We start from the raw sequence: 24,273 nt of genomic DNA, 5'->3' as shown, positions 1-24,273 counted from the left end.
AATCTTTCTAAGAGCTTAAAGATTCTTTCTTGTTTATCTTATCAAGAGCTTATTTCTTGAATTTCTTGCAAAGATCTTGCATGTCCGTACATATCTTGACGTTTTGTTACCAAGAATCTTACCAGGATCTTATCAAGATTTGTCAAGTTTTAACAAGCTTCTTATCAAGATGTTTCAAGTTTCAATTCACTGGGTTGGCGTTTTCAGTGTAGTTTTTTTTAAAAAAAAATTAGCTGTTTTATGTGCCGACGTGGTTTTTCGAATACAATAACATTTATTTGAATATAATAATTGTATTCATATATTTGACTGTTGTTGAAGTTAGTTGCAACTGGTTTAAACTGCAATTGGTTGAAGATAGTTTTAAGTAGTTGTGACGGTCCTTAAAATTTCGAATCAATTAAACTGATTTAAACATGTACACATTTTCAGATAGAATATTCTAGATTGATGCAAGCTGTAACTAATATTTGCTTAGTAAATAGAGAGAGCTAATTTGGTAGTAGCAGAAAGTTAACTATTTTGAAACCTCAAATTTTGCTAATTTTGAGAGAATATACTTACTCAATAAGAATATATAGAAGTTGTCGATCCACAGCATCAGAAGACAAACCGCTCAGCTGAAAACCTAAATAATCAAAACCCATTTTGGAAATTGTGCATGCACACACGCAAACAACTTGATTAGTACATTCATGCAGTAAATCTAACTACCTCGTGCAACAAGAAGATAAGAATTCAGCACACCACATGGTGACAGGAAGGAAGACAACTCCAACAGCAGACGATTGGCTAAAAAACAGATCACGGCAGTATCTGGTCAACAAGTCAGCACCTAGAGCAACTTAACCTACTACACCACCCGTGCTAGAGAAAGACGAAAAGGCCGAAATTTCACAGGTGCCATCAAGAAGCAGCTCTCCAAGGGTTCGTTACAAAATTCAGATTTTGCAGTGAATTTTAAAATGCTCTAAACTTGATGAACGCTCAATCACTTTCAATTGTTTGAAATCATCAGTCTGATACCAAACAGTATGATAACAATCACAAATTGGAGCGTGATAACTGATAACTTATAATGATGTTTTTCATATTTCTCCAAAAATATCAAGCTTTTGATTGACCACATTAACCTTAAGTCGGAATCAGAGGCATAAAACATAGTTCTAAGTCAACAACGAACTTGAGTCTGAGATAAGATGTAACTAAGTGCAAGATAGTATAGAAGGCTATGAGTTTGAGAACCTAAGGTACGCAAAAATCTACTAACACAAAAATCAGGTTGATCAAAATTGACATAAAAATCTTAGGAAATTATTCCACTATTTGCCTAAAGTTATGGCAGCTAACCCAAACATTACGTTGAAAGCCTATGGAGGGAAAGAAAACGAAAGTTTTAATGAGTTTGAAAGACTTCTACGGAGCATAATAGGTGTAGCAGCAATTCCAGGTGCACAACAGGCAAACTTTCTCTCTATACACTTGAAAGACGACGCTTTGCGTTACTTTAACAATTCACTAGACGACGCTACAAGAGCTAACTTAGATCTGAGTTTAGCAGCACTTAGAAATAATTTCTGCAACCCTCAACTACAGGAGCTTCATAAAATAAAGTTAGAAGGAATTAGGTTTGACCCGAAGAAAGACACACCAGAAAATTTCTTAGTAACACTGAGAGACATGGCGCTCAGAGCATACCCAGATCCAGAGCCAACGCCAGTGCCACCAGCAAACCCAGCATTAGACGCAGGTGCAGAAGCCGCGCGCATCGCGGCCGCTGACGCACAAAACGCTCAGAATTTGCTTTTTACTCAAACTGAACGGGCAAATCAAATTAAAAGATATTTTAAAAAATGCATGCCAAGTTGGTTAAGAGCAAAACTTTTAGAGCAGCCTGATAATAACACAGTTGACGACTTATGTTTGTTAGCGAGACGACAGCTGACAATTCATAATCTATGCCGAATGGACGACTATACTGAAGGTGCGTTCAATGAGATGAGTAGCACAATCTCAGAAAATTTAGTCAATGCACTCTCCAAACTGACACAATCACAGGAAGCAATGGACAATAAGGTCAGTGAACTGTCCAAACAGTTTGAGGAGCAATCGCAAATAAATCAGCAGAATTTCCGAAGTTCAAACCAAAACTCCGGTAATAATTATCGTGGTTTTTCAAGGGGGAGAGGACGAGTCAGAGGTAGCGAACGCGGCTATCGTGGCAGAAATAACTACAGAGGAAACAATTACCGAGGCCGTGGTTATTATAGAAATAACTACAGTCTGCCGGTTCATCAACAACACTTTCCAGTACAAGTGAATCAACAACCCTTGCAAGAACAGGCAGTAGACCAGACAGTAGTTCAAGTTACTCAACCTGACCCACAGAACCATATAGAGACTACGCAATACGCTAGTGTTTTCTGCTATAAATGCGGATATCCGAATCACTTAGCTAATCAGTGTTCACTCAATAGTCGTGGAAAGCGTAGAGGTGCCGGAAATTTCCCATTTCAACGATCAACAAAAAACTACTAAAGCCACAAGTTCCACTAGAGTCCAACAATAGTTTAGACAAAACTCACTCTAATGAATCATTAGTAAACTGTTTAGAAAGTGATGATAGCGTAAACTTAGAAAAAGAGCTTTGCGCAGTAATACCCCTAGAGGGTGAATTCTTATCGTACGTCCATTTGAATTTTGACAATAAACTTAAAAGAAAAGCACTGATAGACACGGGATCGTGTGCTAATGCGATTCCAGAAAAACTCTTAGGTGAGATGCAAATTAGAAAGGTCAAATTATCATTTGTAGAACCTCGTTATAAAAGTGTAAAAATGGCGTCCGGTTCACCAGTCGTAGTTGATAAAGCCGTGAGATTGACACTTTATATAGCAAATTACCAATTCACAGACGATTTCCTTGTATTGCCCACAATGAACTCTGTCATACTTGGCAACCCCTTTTTTAAGAAAAACTCAATTTGGATTTGCCCTTCGAACAATTTACTGAAACTACCAGATATGACAGTTCAGCTTAATGAAATTCGACCCAAAAACGAAAAACCCAAATTCCTAAAAAAGCTGAAGAAAATTCCAATTTTCCTTAACAAAAAACATGCCATACCACCTTATTCACACGCAGTTCTTGAATGCACACTGAAAGAAAATTCCGATAGTTTTTCAGGATGTAGTGGGGTAGTAATCCCTAATGACGAGTTTGAAAATTCTACTGAAATTGCACTGACATCCTCACTCAGCTCAATTGATGAGCACGGAAAAATAATGATTTCTGCTGTCAACATAACAGAATATTATGTTCACGTTAAGGCGAACACAATGGTCGCCTCCTTTGAGATTTTGAGCCAGTCCCAGGCAGACCAACTTATCCAAATTGATCCGCAATTGATAGCTTTGGCTAAAGTGCAAGACCCAAATAATCTCGAAAACGGAATTAACCAGTTAGTTCAAATGAATTGCTCCGAAAAAATGTCTTCCAGGCCTCCTCCTGAATATGGAAAATTGTGGTTTCCAACACCTGAAACATGCTTTAACCCTGAATCATTACCGCCACTACAGCGTGAGATTTTTGATCAAATAAAACATTTTCAGACACTTGAAAGCATAAACCCTAAATCGAGTCACGATGATCGTGAAAAATTTCTCGAAAATTTTAAGTGGGAACAGTCAATTTTAACACGTGAACAGAAGTCCGAAGTTGAAAACCTCTTGGTGGAATTTTCTGATATATTTGCTAAACACCGTTTTGACGTTGGTTACAATACCGAGCTTAAGATAAAGTTGACTCCGGAACATAATTTACCAGTTTACGTACAAAGTCCACTCACGCCCATACATTTGCGAGATGAACTAGTAGTTGAACTTGCTCTCATGCACTATTACAATCTGATAACAACCTTATCGCATTCTAAATATAGCAGCCCTGTATTTGCACAACGAAAGTCATCCGGTCGCTTGAGAATCTTAATTGACTTGAGGCGTATCAATCACCTGCTAAGGAATGACTATATAAACAGCAATTTCCCGATATCAAATATGAGTGATGCAACAAACCATTTTGCAGGAAAGAAATTTCTGAACAAACTCGATTGCTCACAAGCCTATCATTGTGTGCAAATGGCTGATGACCTTTCAGTCCAACTGCTTTCATTCAACTTTGCATCCAGAACGTACGCCTACAAGTGCTTGGCCCAAGGTCTTAGCAAGTCAGTCACAGGGTTTAGTTCCTTTGTTAGACACTATCTTGATCAGTGTCTAGCCGCAAACATTTGCACACAATACATGGACGATATCGGAGGTGGAGTAGAAAAATTTGAGGAGCTGGTGCCAAACCTCAGGAAAATATTTGAATGTATTAGAAAATCAGGACTTAAGCTATCACCAAATAAATGCCAATTTGGAGTTCAACAAATTACGTTTTTAGGAAAAGTAATTACACCAGCAGGTATCCAACCAGAGCGGGAAAGAATTAAAAAATTTTTGAGTAAACTAACAATGCCAAAAACTGTTAAGCAAGTGAAAAGATTAGTTGGTTTCCTACAGTTTTGGAGAGACTTCATACCTAACCTAGGCGAAAAGCTTCTACCCTTCTATAAACTTTTGAGAAAAAACGTAGAACATCAAATTACCGAGGAGCAGGAAAAAGCATTAGAAATTTTGAAACAAGATCTACAGAAGGCAACTGATTTAACGCTCAGACTAGCAAAACCAGGACTTCAATACGTTCTTTTATGCGACGCAAGTTACTACGGAGCAGGATTTGTTTTAATGATAGAGGATTATATCAAAGATCAGAAAAACAGGCAGAAGAAAACATATGCTCCAGTTGCTTTCGGAACAAAATTGTTTAACGAAGCACAGTTGAAATTTTCAATTTATTATAAAGAGTTTCTTGGACTATACTTTGCCTTAGAGCACTTTTCTCATTTCATCTGGGGTACAGAAAAACCCGTTATTGTGTTAACCGACAACAAAAGTTTAACATCGTTTTTCCAATCAAAGTCAATACCGCCATCTTTATGGAACTTTCTTGATCGACTTTTATCATACAATCTTGTCATAGCACATATACCCGGAAGAGCAAACTATGCAGCTGACTTCTTATCACGTGTTCAAACAGACCCTGATCAAACAATACAATTGAAACTATCAGATCGTATTCCAGTTCAAGAAATTGAGGTCGAAACAATTGCAAAATCACCTGATGTGATGCTTTGCTCAATGGCTAATTTTAGCAACCTATTCGATAATAATCGTGAACAAACAGACCAGAATATCATATCCTGTTTAAAGCAAACTGGATTAGATGATGGATTGCTGTCCCAAGTTGAAAGTCACGTTAACAAGATAAACGATCAGGCGGAAATACCAACAACAGTTCGCATCATTAGTAAACCAACTCAAGTTAATGCAGTTTTGATGAATGACCCCAAGGACAGTTTAAAAAACATATCAGATAAATTAGAGCCGCTAAATTTAGAAGCCGAGCAACAAAAGGATCAAGTCATTAAAAAAGTTATTGAATGGATAAAGAAAAATAAAGTTGACGATTTGAAATATGCCTCCTTTGAACTAAAGAAGTACGGAAAGCAATTCAATCGGCTAAAAATTCAGAGTAACATCCTATACAGAGAATTCTATGATCATTCAGGAAAAGTAGCCTGCTTACAATATTGCCTACCAAAACAGCTGTGGAAAGAAGTGCTTTACCGCCTTCATAATTCAAGGACAGCGGGTCACATAGGCATCTTGCGAACAATCAGAGAATTTAGGGAGAGATTCTATTTCCCAGGTTTTACTGAGTACTTTATTCAAATGATCAAAAATTGCCTCACGTGCATTCAACAAAAAGCAATATCAAACAAATCGCTAAGAACATTTTTGCAGCCAGTCTCTTCTTTACAGTCGTTCCCAGGGGACATGATGCAAATAGATATTGCAGGCCCGTTTAGAGGATCATCACCCTACAAATTTGTCCTAACAGGAATTGACGTTTTTTCAAAGTACCTGTTTGCTACACCCTTAATTTCGGCTAACGCTCAGAAAATAGCACAGGAACTAACCTCAATCTTTTTCAAGCATAGCTACATTCCAAAAACAATAGTATCTGACCTTGGAACTAATTTAGTTGCAGAGTTGATGCATGAGCTCTCCAAACTCTTGGAGGTCAGAATCCGGCATGCCACACTGAAGCATGCGCAAAGTGTAGGCGTTGTTGAAAGATCACACGGAGCATTGAAGAGAATTCTGAAGCTAAACACAAATGAACAATGGTCAAATTGGCAGCTGTACGTACCGCTTGCAACGTATATCCACAACACTTCATATTATTCATCAATAGGGTGCTCACCGACATCAATTTTTCACGGCAGAGAACCAATTAAACCACTTGACGTACGATTCAATAAATCTATCAAAACTTTAGATCTGAAATCAGATTTTGTCACTGAGATACAGGACGCAATGCAAAAATTATTTTCTGAAACGAAAATCAACCTAATTCACAGGTATCATCAATATCGCAGATACTTTGATGAGAAAGCAGCAGCGCAACCGCTAAAATTATTTTCATTTTGCCTAATTCTAAACCCAAAACTTATGAACCAAAATGATTTTGGAAACAAATCAATGAATGTTTGGATACCCCTTTATAGAGTTGAAAAAGTTTTAACACATTCCAATTATCTAATTCGGAAAGTTGGAACGAATTACACGCAATGTTTACACAGAATTCGACTAAGACCATATGAGCCTCTTGAATCTCCTGTTGATTTACAACAAATTGACCCAAAGCTGTTTGTGCCAGAGCCAGCGTTAGGAAAATATAGACAGGAACCTGAGTTATTTGATGAACAAATACCAAACCTCTTAGATCAAACGTTTGCAGTGGATGCACCAGAACAGGAAGAGCAGGAGGATGATCAACCAGTTTCAACTACACTTAGCTACGAGATAGCAAGACCACCAGGACCACCTGATCAAGCACCAGGAGCAATAGCAATACCGCTTCCTGTACACCCACTTCCACCGCATTTAATTGAACCAGAAAATCGTGAAATCCTTGTTGAACGTCAGGTTGCTCCACAGGATGAAAACATAGAACCTCAGGAACAAGTGAATGTAGAAGGTGCACAAGGAAATGACGAAAGGGAAGCGCAAAATATAAACCTCGATCAGGAAAACGACCATTTAAGACTTCTACATGAGGAGGATTTTCCTTTCGCTAATTTCCCAGAACCATTTGAGATGGATGCAAACACAACAGCGCAATCGAACCAGAGGATTTCACCGAGAGTTAATTTACCAGTAACAACCAGAACTCAGGAAAAACAAAACAAAGGTCAAGTTACACCACTTGAGACACCGATATTAGCCAGAAACACAAAGAAGCGAGTTCAGTTTCTCCGAGATGTTGACAATCATGAAAAATCAGTGAAACCAAAAAACAGAAGTTTCAGAACGGTTGAAGTCCCTATGCTCGAAGAAAACTTCACAATACCAGGAGCCAGATTAACAAACACTGAAAAACGTAAAAACATCATAAAATCTTGTCGAGAAAGCACAGAGAGGTTAGCATATAATAGGGGCCCATCTCGAGCAACAAAACTGGATCTGAAAAGAAGTCAAACAGAATTTGACAGAAATCAAGAACAAGATCTGACGTCTTTGCCAAGTTCAAGCCAAATGTCTCCGAAACAGCCTTCTCCATTGCTAGATTTGGTAGTAGGCGCAACAAGGCGAACACGAGTGCAGAAAGAAAGGCAGGATACAGCTGGTCAAATGAAAGCAATCTTTGGACCCGATTTCAAACTCTTCTATAGTACAGACGATATTCAAAACACAAAACATTCTATCGTTCAATCAGTGTCGCGTGAATCACCACTGGAAGGCCTGGCGAACTTCAGTTGCAACCTATCTAGAAACTCAAAAAGTGAAGAAATTGGAGAAGGCTCTGTCGTTTCGATATTTGACAAAAACAACCAACGCTTTGTTTATAACCTAGTCACAAAATTAACAAAAACTGATAAAGCCTCGTATTCAACCCTGAAAACTTGCTTAGTAGGCCTTAGAAAGCATGTTCAGAACCATAACGTTCAACGAGTGTCAATTCCACAGCTTGAATGTGACAAAAACGGCCTAGATTGGCCAATGGTTTGCAAAATGATCATTGATGTTTTCAAAAATGACAAAATAGAAATCTATCTGCATGTAGGAAAAAGGTTATCTTACCAGAGAAACGTCCATGTAGATGCCGAATGCTCTCACAATTGAATTCTCCACAGAACGCAAGGGAGCAAAGTGAAATCAACAAAAAAGGAAGAAAAAACCGTATTGTGGTCAAAAATGGCACAACAATTTTTGAGTATTTGTTGACATAACTTTAAAAATAAATGAAACAATCTAAAGGACATACTGTCTAAGAAGCCATTAAAGCAAACTAAAGTCAAGCCGTTTTAATCAGGTATCGTGTTGAGTACTAAACAACTGAATAAGTAAAAATTGGGAAAAATGCCAAAAAACAAGTCAAATTCCTGTCGGAAAAACCCAAATAACATGTAAAATATTGATTTCCGACCCCTAAAAGGGGGGGTTGGGAATCATTACTCACCAAACGGGATCAAATGGTACCACTCTCTATACCCAGTTTTTTCATTCATTTTGCGACTTGACCCTCCCCCTAGGGAGTAGCTAGTGTCAAGAAAAAATATCGAAAATCAAATTTTTGTTTGAGTAGATTGGTCACCAGAGACTTTAAAAGTACAGAAGCAAAAGTATAATGTCCTCAGTTACAGCTACTGTCTATCAAAAGACAATGACTCGATAGGAAAGTTCAACAATTAGCACAAATTTAGAACAACCTGCAAATGAAAGCAAAGTTTTAGTACGCAATTCTGAGTTTATTTCAATACCAGAAGTTTCAATCGCCTCGCAAAACTTTGGCAGCACGCGGGCAGATCTCACCATTAACTCCGAAAGAGTCAAATTCATTCTGTGAGCTAAACATTTCAAAAATTCAAACCATAAGAAAATGTTATGCGTAAAAGAGACAGAATTTCTCGTTAAGCTGCAAAAATAACAAAATGGAACACTCAAAACAGAACATTAGACTTACTGTTCGATAGGGATTTCAGTTATGGGCTCGCAGTGGTAGCCAATTCTATTGCCATTTCTCTTTATTTCGTTGTAAAGAAGCAATGCTCCACCACGATTTTGAGATGTAGCAGAATGATAATATCTCACCCAAACAGAATTCTCATTATGATACTCATAGTATACACACAAGTCCACACCAAGCAGATAAGCAAGGCCAAGACACTAGAACACGTTAACAATGAAAAGTTATTATATTGCAAAAAAATTATAGTAAAAAAAAAACAGAAAATAACCCACCCAGTGGTCACCAACGGAGTTGGCACTGTCCCTCGATTTACATATTTCAAAAGGAGAACACAGATATTTCAGTTGCTTCAAGCATAGTTTTATGAACTCAGGTTCAAGCATCTTTTCACCACACCTTCTGCGAATAACCTGACAAGGTGATTTTGTCAATTTTCCACCTTAAAACAAGAGTAATGAAACTCATTGTACAAGTTGTTAACCAGAAAGTCACCAAAAACTACCTGATTTTTTTCCAGTAAGAAGGTAGTAAATGCTTGAAAACAAGCATTGCCCAAAATCCTCAGACCTTGGCAAAGGTTTTTCAGGTTTCCCGAGCTCAGTAGATCCCAATACAAAATCTACGGGATCCCTTTCGAAATCAATCCCAAGCTCAGAACATAATTTCCTTTTCACTCCTTCTCTTATTCCATCGATAAAAAAGCGATCATTTTTATGATCTTGCTTATAACAGTAGGGACAGGAGCGACAAAACCTAAACACACAAAACACAATCAGTTTTGATGAAAACAGTTAAAGCACAAACACAAAAAACTTACTCGTCAACTACACGTGTGAGACCTCCTAAGTAACTTGGCATCCGAAAGCCAGCATTCATCAAGGCTTTTCTCAAATAACGTTTTCCCCGTCTATGACGATCAAATTTATAGTGGACTTTGTCAAGTTCACGCTGCACCTGCTCCATCGTAGGCACAACTCCACCAGAAAATAACAAGTCCTTTCCATCAAATTTGAATTCGGAAAACCGTTTAATAAATAACTCTCGTTCATCGTCGAGAAAGTCAATGTTTTTGTCCCAATCATGATGATTATTGAAGGCAATTATTGCCGCCATCAACTTAGGCTCCATTGTATCTTAAAAAAAATTCTTACTTAGTATGAGCGTTCACCAAGATTCTTAGCAAAACAAAACGCAGAAAGTAAAGAAGTCAAATTAAGTAGTTGTCAAAGGTAGTTGAGTCTAAGTAGAGTCTTGAGTTTATTCTTCAAGCAATGAGTTTGTAAACTCCATAACAGAAGGAGAAGAGAGAGCACTTGCAACAGCAAAGAAAGGAAATGACAGCCAGCGCTATCATTAGCCAATCAACCTCTGATCCCTCTGAGGAAGCACAGGAGAAGGGAGACGACTCACTCCACACTTTGTTGCCTCCAACGACAACAAAACTGCCATTTTGGCAACAGTTCACGATGTGGCCACGCCACTCAATTTGCTGACAGCCGAAGCTGACAGCGAACAAAAGAAAGCAAAGTACAACTTTCAACATTTCAACTGAAAACAGCCTTCAGCTAACTTACCTGCAAAACAGACTTAGTTTACCTGAACCTTTCTCAGCAAAAGAGAAAAGTGATGAAAATTAAATCTAAAACAAATCAGAAGGTTAAATAGTTCAAAAATCCATTAATGTTTAGATGAGGCTTGCATCAACCTTGAATATCCTACTAACGAGTATTTTATCAATCAAAGCAGACGACCCGAAGAAAACTTACGACGACGTATTACAAAAAGGAATCTTATTTAATGAAGAATCAAAAATATTATTGGCAGAAAAATTTGTCCCAGTCCAGTTTTTGGTTCCTTTCCCAAAGTACAACTTCAGCGTGAAGCCAGAACTGAAAGCACTTTTACGAAACTTGAATGAGAAATGGAATCTACCATCAGCATCTTGCCCACTGGATTTTTCAACAAACTTTCAGGCCAATACCTCGTCTTTTAATGTAGATTGGCTACTAAGAAAAGTCGAAAATGAAGTAAAAAAATCACAAACAGACGTTGATCTTATTAGAAATGAAACAGCTACATTCCTTAAAAATGAAGACAAACGACCATCAAGAAAAAGAAGGGGAGCCCACGTAGGAGCCCTTGCAATGGCTGGAATTGGGCTCTTTGGATCAGGGATGATGGTCGGAGGATCAGCCAATTGTGGACTGACAGGTATCTTTGGTTCATGCCAAGATCAGGCAAAAGAAAATGCAGCAAACATTGAACATTTGGGCACAGTTACTACAATTCTAGTCGACCACGTATCGAAAATGAAAACAGACAACGACGCAAAATTCTTCATTGTAAGCAATAAATTAGCGGAAATAGAGGAAGCACGAAAACAGATGACAGAAACTTTAAATAAGAACTGGCAAGTTGTACAAGAACAATTGAAGGCCATTGAAAATAATTTTCATATATTGAGAGATTGCACCCAATTGTTGTTTTCAAATCAACAACTGAATTTCAATTTTGACACCACAGCATCACTTCTGTCACTGTTGTACGCTGATGTTAAAAGCTATAGAGCCGCGGTGTACACTTATCGAACAAACATCCTAAATTCGATCTCGACTTTACTTGAACAGCATCTTCCAATGTCGATCGTACCAAAAGCTTCTTTAATGGCTATTTTACAGTCTGTCGCCGACGAGTTAATTCTTTCTGGAAGCAGACTATCTTTAGCCATACCTCCAAATTCCGACATACTCTCCTATTATGACTCCAAACTTCTGCGTGATGTTATTACAGTCAAAGAAGGGTTGCTGTTAACCCTTGCGATTCCGTTAGCTTCACGACAGACAGTTTTTACTACTTATAGCGCAAAAGTTATTCCAATGCCTCAGGACGAACCGAGAATGTCAATTAAATGGGTTATTGAGGACCCATATCTTGCTATCTCGGAGGATCAAATGGAGTCAATGACACTGTCGCAAGTCCAATTTGATAGTTGCTTAGGCTCATCGCGGTATCGCATTTGCCAGGAGCCTTTGGCATCTCAAGCAAATCATCCCTCATGCCTAGCAACGCTATTTTTGAGCTCACCACTGAAAGCTGCCGAAACATGTGACACGGAAGTTCATTACCTACCGACTCAAGTACAGGCAGACAATCTTGGATACGGCATATGGCTCATTACCTCAGCGACAGATGCGTACGAAATGAGAGAATACAGTCTCGCCTCGAAGCACAAGTCATGGAATCGTCTAATTCCAGGTTGTAAGATCTGTATTATGACAGTGGATTGTGACTTTCAAGTAATAATAGGCGACAATATAAAAATTCGATCAGACTTGGAAAGCTGTGACAAGATTACAGCTAAGTTTATAGATGTTCAACTACCAGACCCGCTTGCACATCTGATGGCATCCATTCCAGACGTTGAACAGCTACCATATTTCGAGTCACGCACCGTAGCAGGCGTAGACTTACTCAGAAAAGTTAGAGCAGAATTATTGTTCAGCCCAAAAGTAAAAAATAGTGAAGACCTAGTCACCGTTGCAAAACCTTTCACTTCTGATATGCTTATGTTAAAGCCCACATTAAAATCTCACTTGAGCGAATATGTTCCCATAAAGATATCCTTGTCCTTGACTGTCATTGTGTTCATTCTCAACCTGGCCTTACATGTGCTGTTCATCTGGTTCTATCATAAATTTAAATTTGTTCGTAAATACTTGCCTAAGTTCTTGACTGCTGATCAACAAATTGAAGTGGTTCATAAACCTATCGCCATCATACACAGTAATGACCCAAATGAGATAGAAGCAGTACATAATATACTGAAAGAGAACAATCATGTTTTTTCATGCGCTTTTAACCGATTAAAAGAGTTGAAAAGTTTTGACGAGGACGAACTAGGACCAAGCTCAAATAAGTCTATGACCAGATCCCAAAAAAGTCTATACCCCAGTGCACCAAATGTCACTGCAGAGTCTATTAACAATCTTGATCGATCATATTCTGTTCAAACTGTTAATCATCCGATAAACCCCTATTCAACCGGTGCAGTTTAAAATTTGTAAAATACTCTTGCAGTACAATACACCGCAGAAACGATGGACTAACAATTGGCAATCAATTGACAAATCAGGTGGAACCAACTATGATACGATCAACTTTCTATGGCCGTAGGAACAGCATCATCAATAAATTCTCAATTATTTATTCTTGGACTTGAATATTCAAATTTGGATCTCGGATACAATATTTTTTATTCGGAATTCTATTGGCCCTTTTGGCTCTTCTTTTCTATTTCGACTGATAACAACTGGACTGGAACAAAGTGGCAAAACTCGTAAAGAAAACTCAATTTTGACCGTCAAAGAAAAATTGTAGTAAGAAAACTTTTGTGCCCGGAAGTTTCCTGAAGTGGGGGAGTGTGACGGTCCTTAAAATTTCGAATCAATTAAACTGATTTAAACATGTACACATTTTCAGATAGAATATTCTAGATTGATGCAAGCTGTAACTAATATTTGCTTAGTAAATAGAGAGAGCTAATTTGGTAGTAGCAGAAAGTTAACTATTTTGAAACCTCAAATTTTGCTAATTTTGAGAGAATATACTTACTCAATAAGAATATATAGAAGTTGTCGATCCACAGCATCAGAAGACAAACCGCTCAGCTAAAAACCTAAATAATCAAAACCCATTTTGGAAATTGTGCATGCACACACGCAAACAACTTGATTAGTACATTCATGCAGTAAATCTAACTACCTCGTGCAACAAGAAGATAAGAATTCAGCACACCACAGTAGTTTTGGTGAGTTTTTGAATGAATTGGTCTATGTAAGATTATTTTTGTAAAAGAAAGCGGGCTAGATTAAGACATTGACTGTTTTTGGCCTATTCTTTTAGTTTTCTGCCTCTATATTCTGTTTTTCTGCTTTTCGGAGAAGTTTTTTTTCAATTGTTTTTTTTCAGAGTTCTTCGTGTTGAGTATGTTTCTAAAACGAGACAATTGAGAATTGGAATTGACTATTTTCACCGAATTAATTGAAGCATTTCGTGCAGTTTTTAGAGTTTTCTATGTTGTCTATTTCAATTGTTTTTACTTCTTTTTTGGTCCTTCTTCACGTTTTGTTGGGAACAATTATTATGACTTCGCACTTTAAAGATTTTAGAGAATTGTGTTTAAAAAACAAGTAAACAAATTTAGAACTCTTGGTTCTTTCTCTTTGGTCATTTTGCCCAATATGAATTGTTTGTATTGTTTTTTCTATCATGTGGTGGGCCTTTTCGGAACATAAACTAACTGTACCTAATGGTCTTTTAAAAATATTGGTTTATTTGTCGCAACTTATGATTTTCAGCTTAGTTGTCGTAACGTATAGCCCCCCCCCCCCATTTATGGCAAACATACTAAAATGTGGGAATAATTCCAGATAGTTTTCTAATTTTTTGATTTTTTCATTTCTTTTGATTCTTCCTTTTGTCAAATTGCAGGATGTTATGAAGTTGATAGGTTCGTTATCATTTGGATAATGCTTAACTTAAATTTAATTTGAGTTGATTCCGAATTGTTTGGGTTGTTTTTGTTCTGCTATTTTTTTTCAAATAACTGCTTTAGCTCTGATAGCTACTATGGTTGAAATTTCAAGCGGAACTTCTGGCAAAAATATTCTTGTATCAACAATTCTTAAACTTCTACACCAAAATGCATTATTTAATTTTAAATCGCAAGGTTTTTAAATGAAAAAATTGTTTTCTCTGAATTTCCCTTATAAATTGTGGATTTTGTTAAGGACTTATATCAATGACCAGTATTGGAAGTTTACTGCTGATTTATATATTGCCCGTGTGTTAGAATCCTACCATCTTAAAAGTCTTAAAATGGGAGTTCTGAAAAAAAAACAAAAAGAAAACGTAATTATTCTGTGCTTTACTTTTTATTCCAAAGAATCTTTTTTAAGTATTTCTGTTACGTCGCTGCTTATAGAGTGTTGAACGCGACACTTCGAAAATTTTGATTTTATTTCTTGATGGAAATCTATTTTCCACTTCACCGCTTGAATGCTCAAGGTAATACTAGTTTTTTTTTCTAATTGTTGTTATTGGTAGTTCGAAATTAGTTGTGCGTTTTTCAATTTTACAGTATTCTTACGTGCTCACGTCTGAGCGAGATGTCAAAAAGCATGTTGGTGTAAAGCAATTCTTATTATTCAGCCGTCTTTTGATATTTTTGTTCAAATTTCCCCGTCATGGGAATCCTCGGTTTACTGCTCGAGGTTGTTGTTTAAAGGTAAGGTGAAAATTGTATTCTCACCTGAAAATCCCTCTCTGTACGCTGCTTTAACTGCCAACTTTTTGTTGAAGTCGACTTGTTGCGCTTGTTGACCGACTGCTTCGTGCTGGAATTGTTGATCAAGTTTCTGACCTCCAGCCACCTCTTGACGATTAAATTGACCTCTTCTTCGATGACTCTCTTGCTGTTCAATCTACAGGATTTGTTTCTTTGTCTACATATAGCGTGCTTTAATTTTTTTGGGCTAAATTTCATTATAGACCTCCATTTTTAAAAAAATTAGCTAGATGGCTCGTGCGAGTCTGTGCGTAGCACATTGTGTTCCAACATACCTCTCAAGGTTACCAAAACAACCGTTAATTTCTTTCAGAGAAACCATTGGGAGAATCCGAGCATCCGAAAGCAACTCATATGAATCGGACAAAATTTCTTGTACTGTTTGAACCGGAAAATATGCTGTCTTTTTTCGGCAGACAAAACGAAAACTGTTTAACACATTCTAGAAAGATAGGTTGATCAAAATTTGAACGACAAAGATACAGACAAAACTTAAAACCCGCGCACACTAAAAAAATTTAAAATGTTATTTTTGGCAACTGATCTTTGCTCAAGGTTCGTTACCGTTCATTCAGGCCTTCTTTAATTTTTTTTCTGAATAACTGGGTGTGGATTTTTTGAGGCAATTGTATCAGTAATTGTAATTTTGGGCACCAAACTTTAAAATGAACATTTTTGAACTGGTTTTTTTTAAAATCTCGCAGATGTGATACCTTTTTCAATGATTTCTGATAGTTTTTGCACTCTAACTCTATTTGGGTATAAAATTTAAAAGAACTATCTCTCGCATACTAGAAACTCTCGTCTCCTAAACAGACACCACACACGCACACATGCTTACACTCCCACACATGCACACGCCCACACAGATACGAAACCCGACACCAACGTTGTTGACAACGAATCTTTACCCTTGGTTCGTCAACTTTCATTTAGGTATTGATGGTGTATTTAGAAAACTAGGTATAGACTTCTTGATGCAAGTGTATCGGTAAGTGTAAAATTGGCAATAAAAATTGAAATATTTTTGCAAATTTTCAAAAGTGAAAAATATTTTTTTGTAAACTTTTGTAGTAAATGTTTCAAACTGGCCATCCACAAACTCTAAATCGTGAATTCTTCTGTAATTTATTATGCTAGGGGATGTTAAATCAAACAATCTGCTCTGATACAAGAAGTAGTTAGAATAAAAAAAGATAAAAATTTTTCATCTTTACTTTTCAATAGTGGATTTGGTTTGTTTGATATTCCTTCCAGGAAACCGATATTTTTACGTCTCCCTGGTTTTGAAGATATTGGAATGGTTACATATGATGAAATAAGACGAATTGTTTACAAAAACAACTCTTAGAATTCAGTAGACAAAACATTTCACTGCCTTGTTTTACATATTCAAAGTTGATTTTTGCTAATTTGGGAGCTCTAAATTTCCTGAAGTCTTCTATTTTCCTAAAAATCTGTTTGATACAGTGGCCAATTGACTCGTGCAATAGTTGTTAATGAGAAAAAAGTGAGACCGATTGAAACAATTTTTATCGAAGTTCAGATTAAACGGGAAAAAATACGAAACATTTTATGACGATGCTAAATTTTGATTGGTTGAAAAAGACTTTTGTAAAATCATACAGCACGCTTTTATTATCTTGAAATTCATACAGACGATTCTGCTCAGTACAGTTCAGTTGCTTACCAAATTACTTGAATTGAAAACTTGTAGCAGAAAAAGAGCGTTTTTACCGAGCCCGCGCCCCGAATAGCACTTAGCAAAAACTTGCAATTAAAAGCCTTTATTAGAAAGGATATTGCAACGATAACTCTGTCTTCACACAATATAGCACTTGGCACTAGCACCTACATAGCCGCCTCTAAAAAGATAGAAAAGGAAGAAGCAAACAATAAGAAGAGAGTTATCATATGGCGACAGAGATGTTGAACGCTTACTTCTGTTAAAAAGAAAGAAAAATTTGCAACTCATGGAAATAGCCATTAACGGAACAACTTACAATCTTCGAATCATTAGAAAAACAAACACTGGAATCAGCCTTTATTTTATCGCACAAGAAGACAATCAAACCGATATCAAACGGATCCGTATTACAAAAAACTCAGAACTTTACAATTTCTTTCAAAACTATCGAATTCGAGAAATTAACCAAACCACAAGCACAAACCAACTTTATCCATTCAAAATTATTTGAGCACCAACCTATTTGTTTTGCTAGCAAAAAGAAAATACAACGCAAGCCACAAAAAAAAAACTTCTATGACCACCAGTTGACACTTCTCTTTCTTTCGCCCAGTCTAACACTGCCTTTTTATTTTTATTTGATATTACAATTCTCTTTACCACACCTTTACGCACACCATAAGCAAACGATCCCAAAGTCCGATCGACAACAACTTGATTCGATTGATCACGCGCCTCCCAGCCCGTCACTAACGACAAACCTTTTGTAAAAGTTAAAACAGCATGCGCACACAACGAAGGCTGGCACAACACGTTATCTTTCGTCGGAATGAAAAACCAAACATCCTTTCCCAAACCACTTGCAGAAGGACCCCTCTTAATTAAATCGATAAAATATTGCGGAGTACCCATAACATTATTAAAATCCCTTGATGTCTGATAACTTCCACAAATCAGAAACAATTTCTCACCACACGGCGTTTTCGAAACACTATCATTACCCCCAATTTCAACATGTGCCGCCGTCCACCACTCATTCCATTGTACCATGGCATCTCTCCTTACACCAGTAAAACCATCAGGCAAAACACCACTCATTAAACCATCCACACAAAACGTCCAACCTATTGAATTACACAAACCAGCATACGACCCAACTTCTTGATACAACCTGCTATCACCACTCTCCGACTTTAATTTACTAACATAATTATACACATCGCCCTGATCTCTACAGCCCCGGAACCCTTCCACTAAACTTTCTTGCAATCCCACAATTTCTTCATTATTTATTGCCAATGGTACCTTTGGCCAACCATTCTCTCCAACCAGTCCCCCTTTACCTTCTATAGTTAATTTATTCTTTAAGGAGTTCCAACTATTTATACCCCGCCCATCGACTGTTTCCACTTCTTTCCATCCGAGACTTATTAATTTTTTCCGATCGTAGTACTGATGTTTGAACTCGTTCATTTCGATTAGCAAATCTTGTCTGCCTCGTGTCGTTCTAAACACGATAATTCTGTTTAAAATTACAAAAAAACGATTAATGCTAGCCTATGAAATCCTAAATTGTTATAAGTAATTAACGAACCTTTTAGTGTCCATACTTTGATAAAATAGAATATTCCGTTTCTTCGTTATTACAATCGTTTTTGCAAAGCTTCGATAAAAGATCCAACAGTCGATGAATAACGCCGCTATAAAAATTTGACCTCTCCGCAGTAAACGTATTCTGAATAACTTTATCAATAGAGCCGTCAATCACACTGTTCTCAATTTACTTTCCTCCAAAACTTCCATTAGTGACTGTCAATTACTGCCATACCGAGGGAATTACTTCCGAAAACTCCATTAGTGACTGTCATTTACTGCCATGCCGAGGGATTTACTTCATAACTTTACTCCCCTCACAACGCGGAGCAAATGGAACTGCCACACGTGACAGATCACTACTACATTAATCTTCCTGGGAAAAATGCAAATAAACCCAGAAGAGTAACCAATCAACTACACCTAATAACTGGCATAAATCTCTGTTGATCCACATCAGTCAAAGTCACAAAACTCACTTCCCAAAAAATCAATTTTCAACTCAGTCATGCCTGTTCTATTCGCAGCCGACCCCCCTCTTCCATTTAACTTGAACAACAGAATGGCACTGCTGACGAAAATTGTAGGATCGGACAACCCGATCTACTCCAGTTATTTTATAGTGGAATACATCTGGCCAGGACAGCCGCACAACCTGGACCTTATTACACGGCGCGTGTTCGTCCTCAAGAGAAGCGAGGACGGACAAAAACTTCAACAAGTTTGCAGGGGACGAACACGCGCCTTCAGGATGAACCTGACAAGAACCACAAATCAATTTATCTAATTATTTTTTTACTGCACGAATCTATTCTTCTACAAAACTGCACGATTTTATTTTTCTTTACTGCATGCTTACTACGCCTGCCACGACCAACACGAACATCATTGAAACACTTGACACAAATCGAGGACACAAATCTTCAATTCCACCATCACCAATTGGACAAATATGGCTCCGATAAGGCACGAAACTCACATCCACTTGGCCAACGCGGAATGTAGTATTCTTTTCACAACATACAGCAGTCGCGTTCCCCAGCTCAATTTCTTCGCATACATCAGACGAGAAAACAAGAGGCCACAAAAGAGCAAACAGAAAGTAAACTTTCAGCATTTTGATCTGGAATACTCAATAAAAACTTAGAACAAACCACTATTGATGTTGCTTTCCATTTATACTTAATTAGCCCAGTAAATCCCTTGACTTTGACAATACCACTAATCAAGACCCACTTGGCACAGCACACTAGGCAACCCTGTTTATAATCATAAGATTAAAGGTTCGAAACCCATCGCCTCCGCTTTTTCTAAAGAGCCGTAATATGACGATGCTAAATTTTGATTGGTTGAAAAAGACTTTTGTAAAATCATACAGCACGCTTTTATTATCTTGAAATTCATACAGACGATTCTGCTCAGTACAGTTCAGTTGCTTACCAAATTACTTGAATTGAAAACTTGTAGCAGAAAAAGAGCGTTTTTACCGAGCCCGCGCCCCGAATAGCACTTAGCAAAAACTTGCAATTAAAAGCCTTTATTAGAAAGGATATTGCAACGATAACTCTGTCTTCACACAATATAGCACTTGGCACTAGCACCTACATAGCCGCCTCTAAAAAGATAGAAAAGGAAGAAGCAAACAATAAGAAGAGAGTTATCATACATTTTTTTGGAAATTTTTGGTCGAATAATCTAAAAATAGGGGAAAAAAGACAAACCCGTCTGCAAACAATTGTATTGTTCAAAACCAAAATCACGCTGTTCAGCTGTACCAAAAACTTAACCAGCATTCGAAGCCGCATTTGAAATTTGGATGAATGAAAAGCTTGAAGTGACAGTCACTTCGAAAGGAGCTCATTCTGGTTGTACATCAAATGTTTTCGAAAGTTTCAATTGGTTCCTCAGCGTATGTGTTGCAACGCATGGAGTACAATAGCTTAGGTGACCCAAGGCAGTGGTGTAGAATACCGCAAGAGAGTTATCGAGATGTTCACATTTTTTGTGGTAATGTGGATTACCAATTAGCGCCCCAAGAACTTTTATCCCATTTGCACGTTTCCTTTTAGTTCTCATATCAACCTTTTTAGGTCATCGTTAGACCACAGTTTACACTTGTCGGCTCACAGAGAAAAACCACGTCTGATTCTTTTTTATAAAATTTTCCAGACCGCTTCTAGTTGTCCTCTGTCCCTGCAATGAGCCCGTCGTCCAAATTTGTTACTGTTTTGAATCTGTTTTTTTTGTTGACCGGAGTGCGCGAAAAAAATGAGGACATAGTGATGGATCACCCAGCTGAACTCCTTTTCGCTTGTTAATATATATTTGTAATTCAGCTATCTGTTCTGCTAATAGAATAGATTTGTAATTGATGGAATCCTCGACATCGACAGAAGCTTTCTTTTAGATGTAAGGAAATGGAAACGCTGAACAGAGTTCAACGCGTTCTTAGAATCTCTTTGCAATATACCTTATTTGTTCTAGATTGAAGTATTTTTTCGTACGAGATTTCTGGTAGTACGAGAAGTTAATTTTAGTTTCAGCTCCACTTTTTACTCCAACTGCTAGTTTAAGGGTATCGAATGGATCAACTACCTAAGGTTTATCCTTATTCAATAAACACCACCGAGGTCAGTACTCTTAGAATCTCCCAGACTTCTAATAAACGAACATCGCCCGTTTTCGTGGATAAGGCTGTTACCGATTCATTGCACAGGATTTGTGCCTGTTCTTTGAAAAAAACTGCCCTTCTGTCTGCGTTGACGAACCGAATTGTTGTTCATAAAAACGATTTCAGATTGATCGGAGCTGTGCATTGTATGGCATGCAACAGATGTTTGGGGAACTTTCCCGAGGGTCCAGCAGCTGTGAATTTTGAAAACGATTATTGGTCCCTCAATCGATAAGCTAAATTTGAGAAGCTTGATTTGAAGCAATTCTGTCTCCAATTCTGCGGGGTTTAGTTTTTAAGTTTATCAAGTGGCCTCCATCTTAGTGGGACTAGAACCTATAACTCATTCAACTACTCTAATAGTACCATATGAAGGTCTATAATTTCTCATTTCGCTGTGATTTTGTGAGTGTCTAAAATGTGAATGAGCAGTTTTTAGTATATTTTTAAATATTTATGGTTTTGATATAAATCTATCGTGTGAATTGTGAGTTTTGTTTCACAAGAATGTGTTTAAAAAGTGCCCTTTTGTGCATCAGTGATTGTTTCTATTCTATTGGGTTTTTAAAGGTTATTGCCCAAACGCAAGTTTAGTTTTTGATATTTTTCAGCAAAGAAACAATGCCTGTTGTTGATGTTCACGACTTGCCATTTGATGTCTCTCCTTGTGTGCCATCATCTGTTGTTGTTGATGTCTCTGATTTTGTTGAAAGTGCTCTTCGTGGTGATGGTGAGCCTTAACTCTTTTTGCTTAACATGAAGTAAAAACTCATTTCTATGTTAACTTGATTGCAACCAGTGACGACATTCATTTGTCGCTTCACTTCGAAGGTAATTCATAATTTTGTAAAAAATTCCATTTAAATGTCCAATTCTAATTGATGAAATTTTAGAGCTGGCATCTTTTTGGAGTGTTTTTGTTAAGCAAAATTGCAAATATTGCCTTCTGCTGTTCTTGTCTATATCTTTCACCCGCTTGCATCTGCTGTCGCATTGCAAAGCCATGTTGCTCACGGTTCTAAAATAACCAAAACGTTTGGGGGGTTTTTGTGATTAACTGAACCAGAGCTTCTGCATGGAGCTGTGGGTTCTCTTGACAATATCAGATGTAATTAATTATATAAAATTTTTATGCAAGATGTAACGGCTACTATTTAGATCATCCAAGAGCTCTTATAAAGTAACATCGAGTCAATTGCCAAATAGTACTTGGTTGTGAAATAGGATTCCTTCAAGGGGAGGAATCATCAAGTCCATCAAATTCACTCATGCCACTTTAATAGAATATTATTTATGGTATTGAGAGCATGAGATCATTAAGATGATTTTTCAAGCTATGTGAAACATCGAGACAGAAATAGAATTTCGTCAAAAAAAATTGAAACCAGAGCATAGGTATTAATGTGTCTGAAATTGAAAAAAATAGAAAAAGTAATTTGCATTGCATTCAATTATAATTTTGAGGAAACGAGCAAATTTTCGGATGACTTGGTCCTCTTAATATCCACACGGCGCAATTCAATTTCACATTTTTGGCTTTAAAGAAATCTACCAAACCATTGACAACTTAGACATCAGTAAATTATTGGTCCAGTATTTGTTCATGCGTGGGTTCTAAAAAGCGCAATTATTTTTAATGATTGTATTAAAAAGCAGTGTTTTTTCAAGTGTTCTAAAACTTGCATATGTCAAAGCAATTCATAAAATGATTAACAACACATATGAACAACTATCGACCCATTTTGGTAGCCCCAACATTTGCTTAACTAATAGAAAAACGTCTGCTTACGCATTCGATAGATTACATCAATCAAAACGATCTGTTGAAAGGGCAATTTGGATCACCAAACAAAAAAATTTCAACAAATGCATTGTTGTTTTTCACGGAGAAAGTAATAAAAATATGGAAAACGGACGAAACACTGAAGCAATGTTTTTGCACTTTTGAAAAGCATTCAATTCTTTTTCGCATAAAAAAGGAGTGTTTCAACTTTTCTGCGACCGCAATTAATTTTTTACAGTCTTTGCAAAACGATTGCAGTGCGTTAAAGTAGGCTCCGAGATGTCTGAATTTTTTTTTTGTTTTTAATGGTGTACCCAAAGGCACAGTTTAAGAATCGCTATTTTTATACAAAAGCATTTTCTACCTAATTTCATAGGCAACGTTGAGCTCCTACAATTTGCCGATGATAATTTTATCTCATTGACATGATCAAGGAGAAAAATGCAAACAAGATTAGATTTTTTTTGGAGACAGATAGTTACTTGAAGGAAAGTCAACTGATTTTGAATGCTGACAAAACAAGCTCCCATGGAGGAATTAGAACCAAAAATTATTTTTAACGTGAATGTTAAATATTCCGCTGGCAGATTTCGTTATTGATGTTTACACCTTAACCCAAAATTGTCATTTGAAGTACATATGCTGGTAGGTCTACGAAAATGGCCGCTGCAATTCGATCACTGTAGCTGCTAAGTTTTCTCATACCTTGGAAATACAGCTGCTTGTTTTCGAATATTTAGTATGCTCTCATCTGTCTTTTAGTGGATTTTTGTTTACAAACATTGGTGGCAAAGAACGAGACACGTATGAATTGGTAGATTAACTAGGGTATAAAACTTCGTTTTGCGTCGTATTTATAATCCTTGCTGTAATTTATCAAACCACATGTCCTACTACCTGAATTAATAATTTCAAGGCTTAGTCTGATGAATCTTCACACAGACTTGAGTCAGTTGGGTACATCAGAAACTTTCAATGGATGCGCAAACTGCCCGCAATTACAGCAGAGCGATCGGAGGAAACAGCTGATGAGAAAAACTCAAGCAGAGTTTAAG

The 24,273-nt window shown here is 37.2% G+C and overlaps 3 protein-coding genes across 4 annotated transcripts in view; 2 read left to right on the top strand and 1 right to left on the bottom strand.

Annotated features, from left to right (window-relative positions):
• LOC142348366 (sideroflexin-1-like) overlaps positions 1 to 24,273 on the top strand; it is a 134,568-nt gene that overhangs the window by 102,725 nt on the left and 7,570 nt on the right. The gene's annotated exons all lie outside the window — the stretch shown is intronic.
• LOC142348524 (uncharacterized) overlaps positions 1 to 24,273 on the bottom strand; it is a 111,151-nt gene that overhangs the window by 85,957 nt on the left and 921 nt on the right. Inside the window, exons 2-4 of the mRNA XM_075399898.1 lie at positions 22,379 to 22,453; positions 22,061 to 22,171; positions 15,449 to 15,620 (exon numbers count right to left, since the gene is read on the bottom strand). Coding sequence (XP_075256013.1) covers positions 15,449 to 15,620; positions 22,061 to 22,171; positions 22,379 to 22,453 — 358 coding nt within the window. The remainder of the gene's footprint in view (positions 1 to 15,448; positions 15,621 to 22,060; positions 22,172 to 22,378; positions 22,454 to 24,273) is intronic.
• On the top strand, positions 598 to 13,631 carry LOC142348361 (uncharacterized). Of its 2 annotated transcripts, none has more exons than XM_075399683.1 (2): positions 598 to 927; positions 10,827 to 13,631. In XM_075399683.1, exon 2 carries the CDS (start codon positions 10,827 to 10,829, stop codon positions 13,191 to 13,193), a length of 2,367 nt encoding a protein of 788 aa, XP_075255798.1. In that variant the 5' UTR covers positions 598 to 927; the 3' UTR covers positions 13,194 to 13,631. The 2 variants fall into 2 exon arrangements, with proteins under 2 accessions (XP_075255798.1, XP_075255797.1); XM_075399682.1 differs by having other exon boundaries at positions 10,408 to 13,631.

The sequence above is a fragment of the Convolutriloba macropyga genome, chromosome 10 (assembly GCF_964194025.1).
Source record: "Convolutriloba macropyga chromosome 10, txConMacr16.3, whole genome shotgun sequence".
NCBI lineage: Eukaryota > Metazoa > Xenacoelomorpha > Acoela > Convolutidae > Convolutriloba > Convolutriloba macropyga.
This window is presented reverse-complemented; position numbering and strand designations above follow the sequence as displayed.

What these genes read in the sequence shown, in the direction of transcription:
- LOC142348361 (XM_075399683.1), top strand. Translation starts at nt 10,827, where the DNA reads ATGAGGCTTGCATCAACCTTGAATATCCTACTAACGAGTATTTTATCA.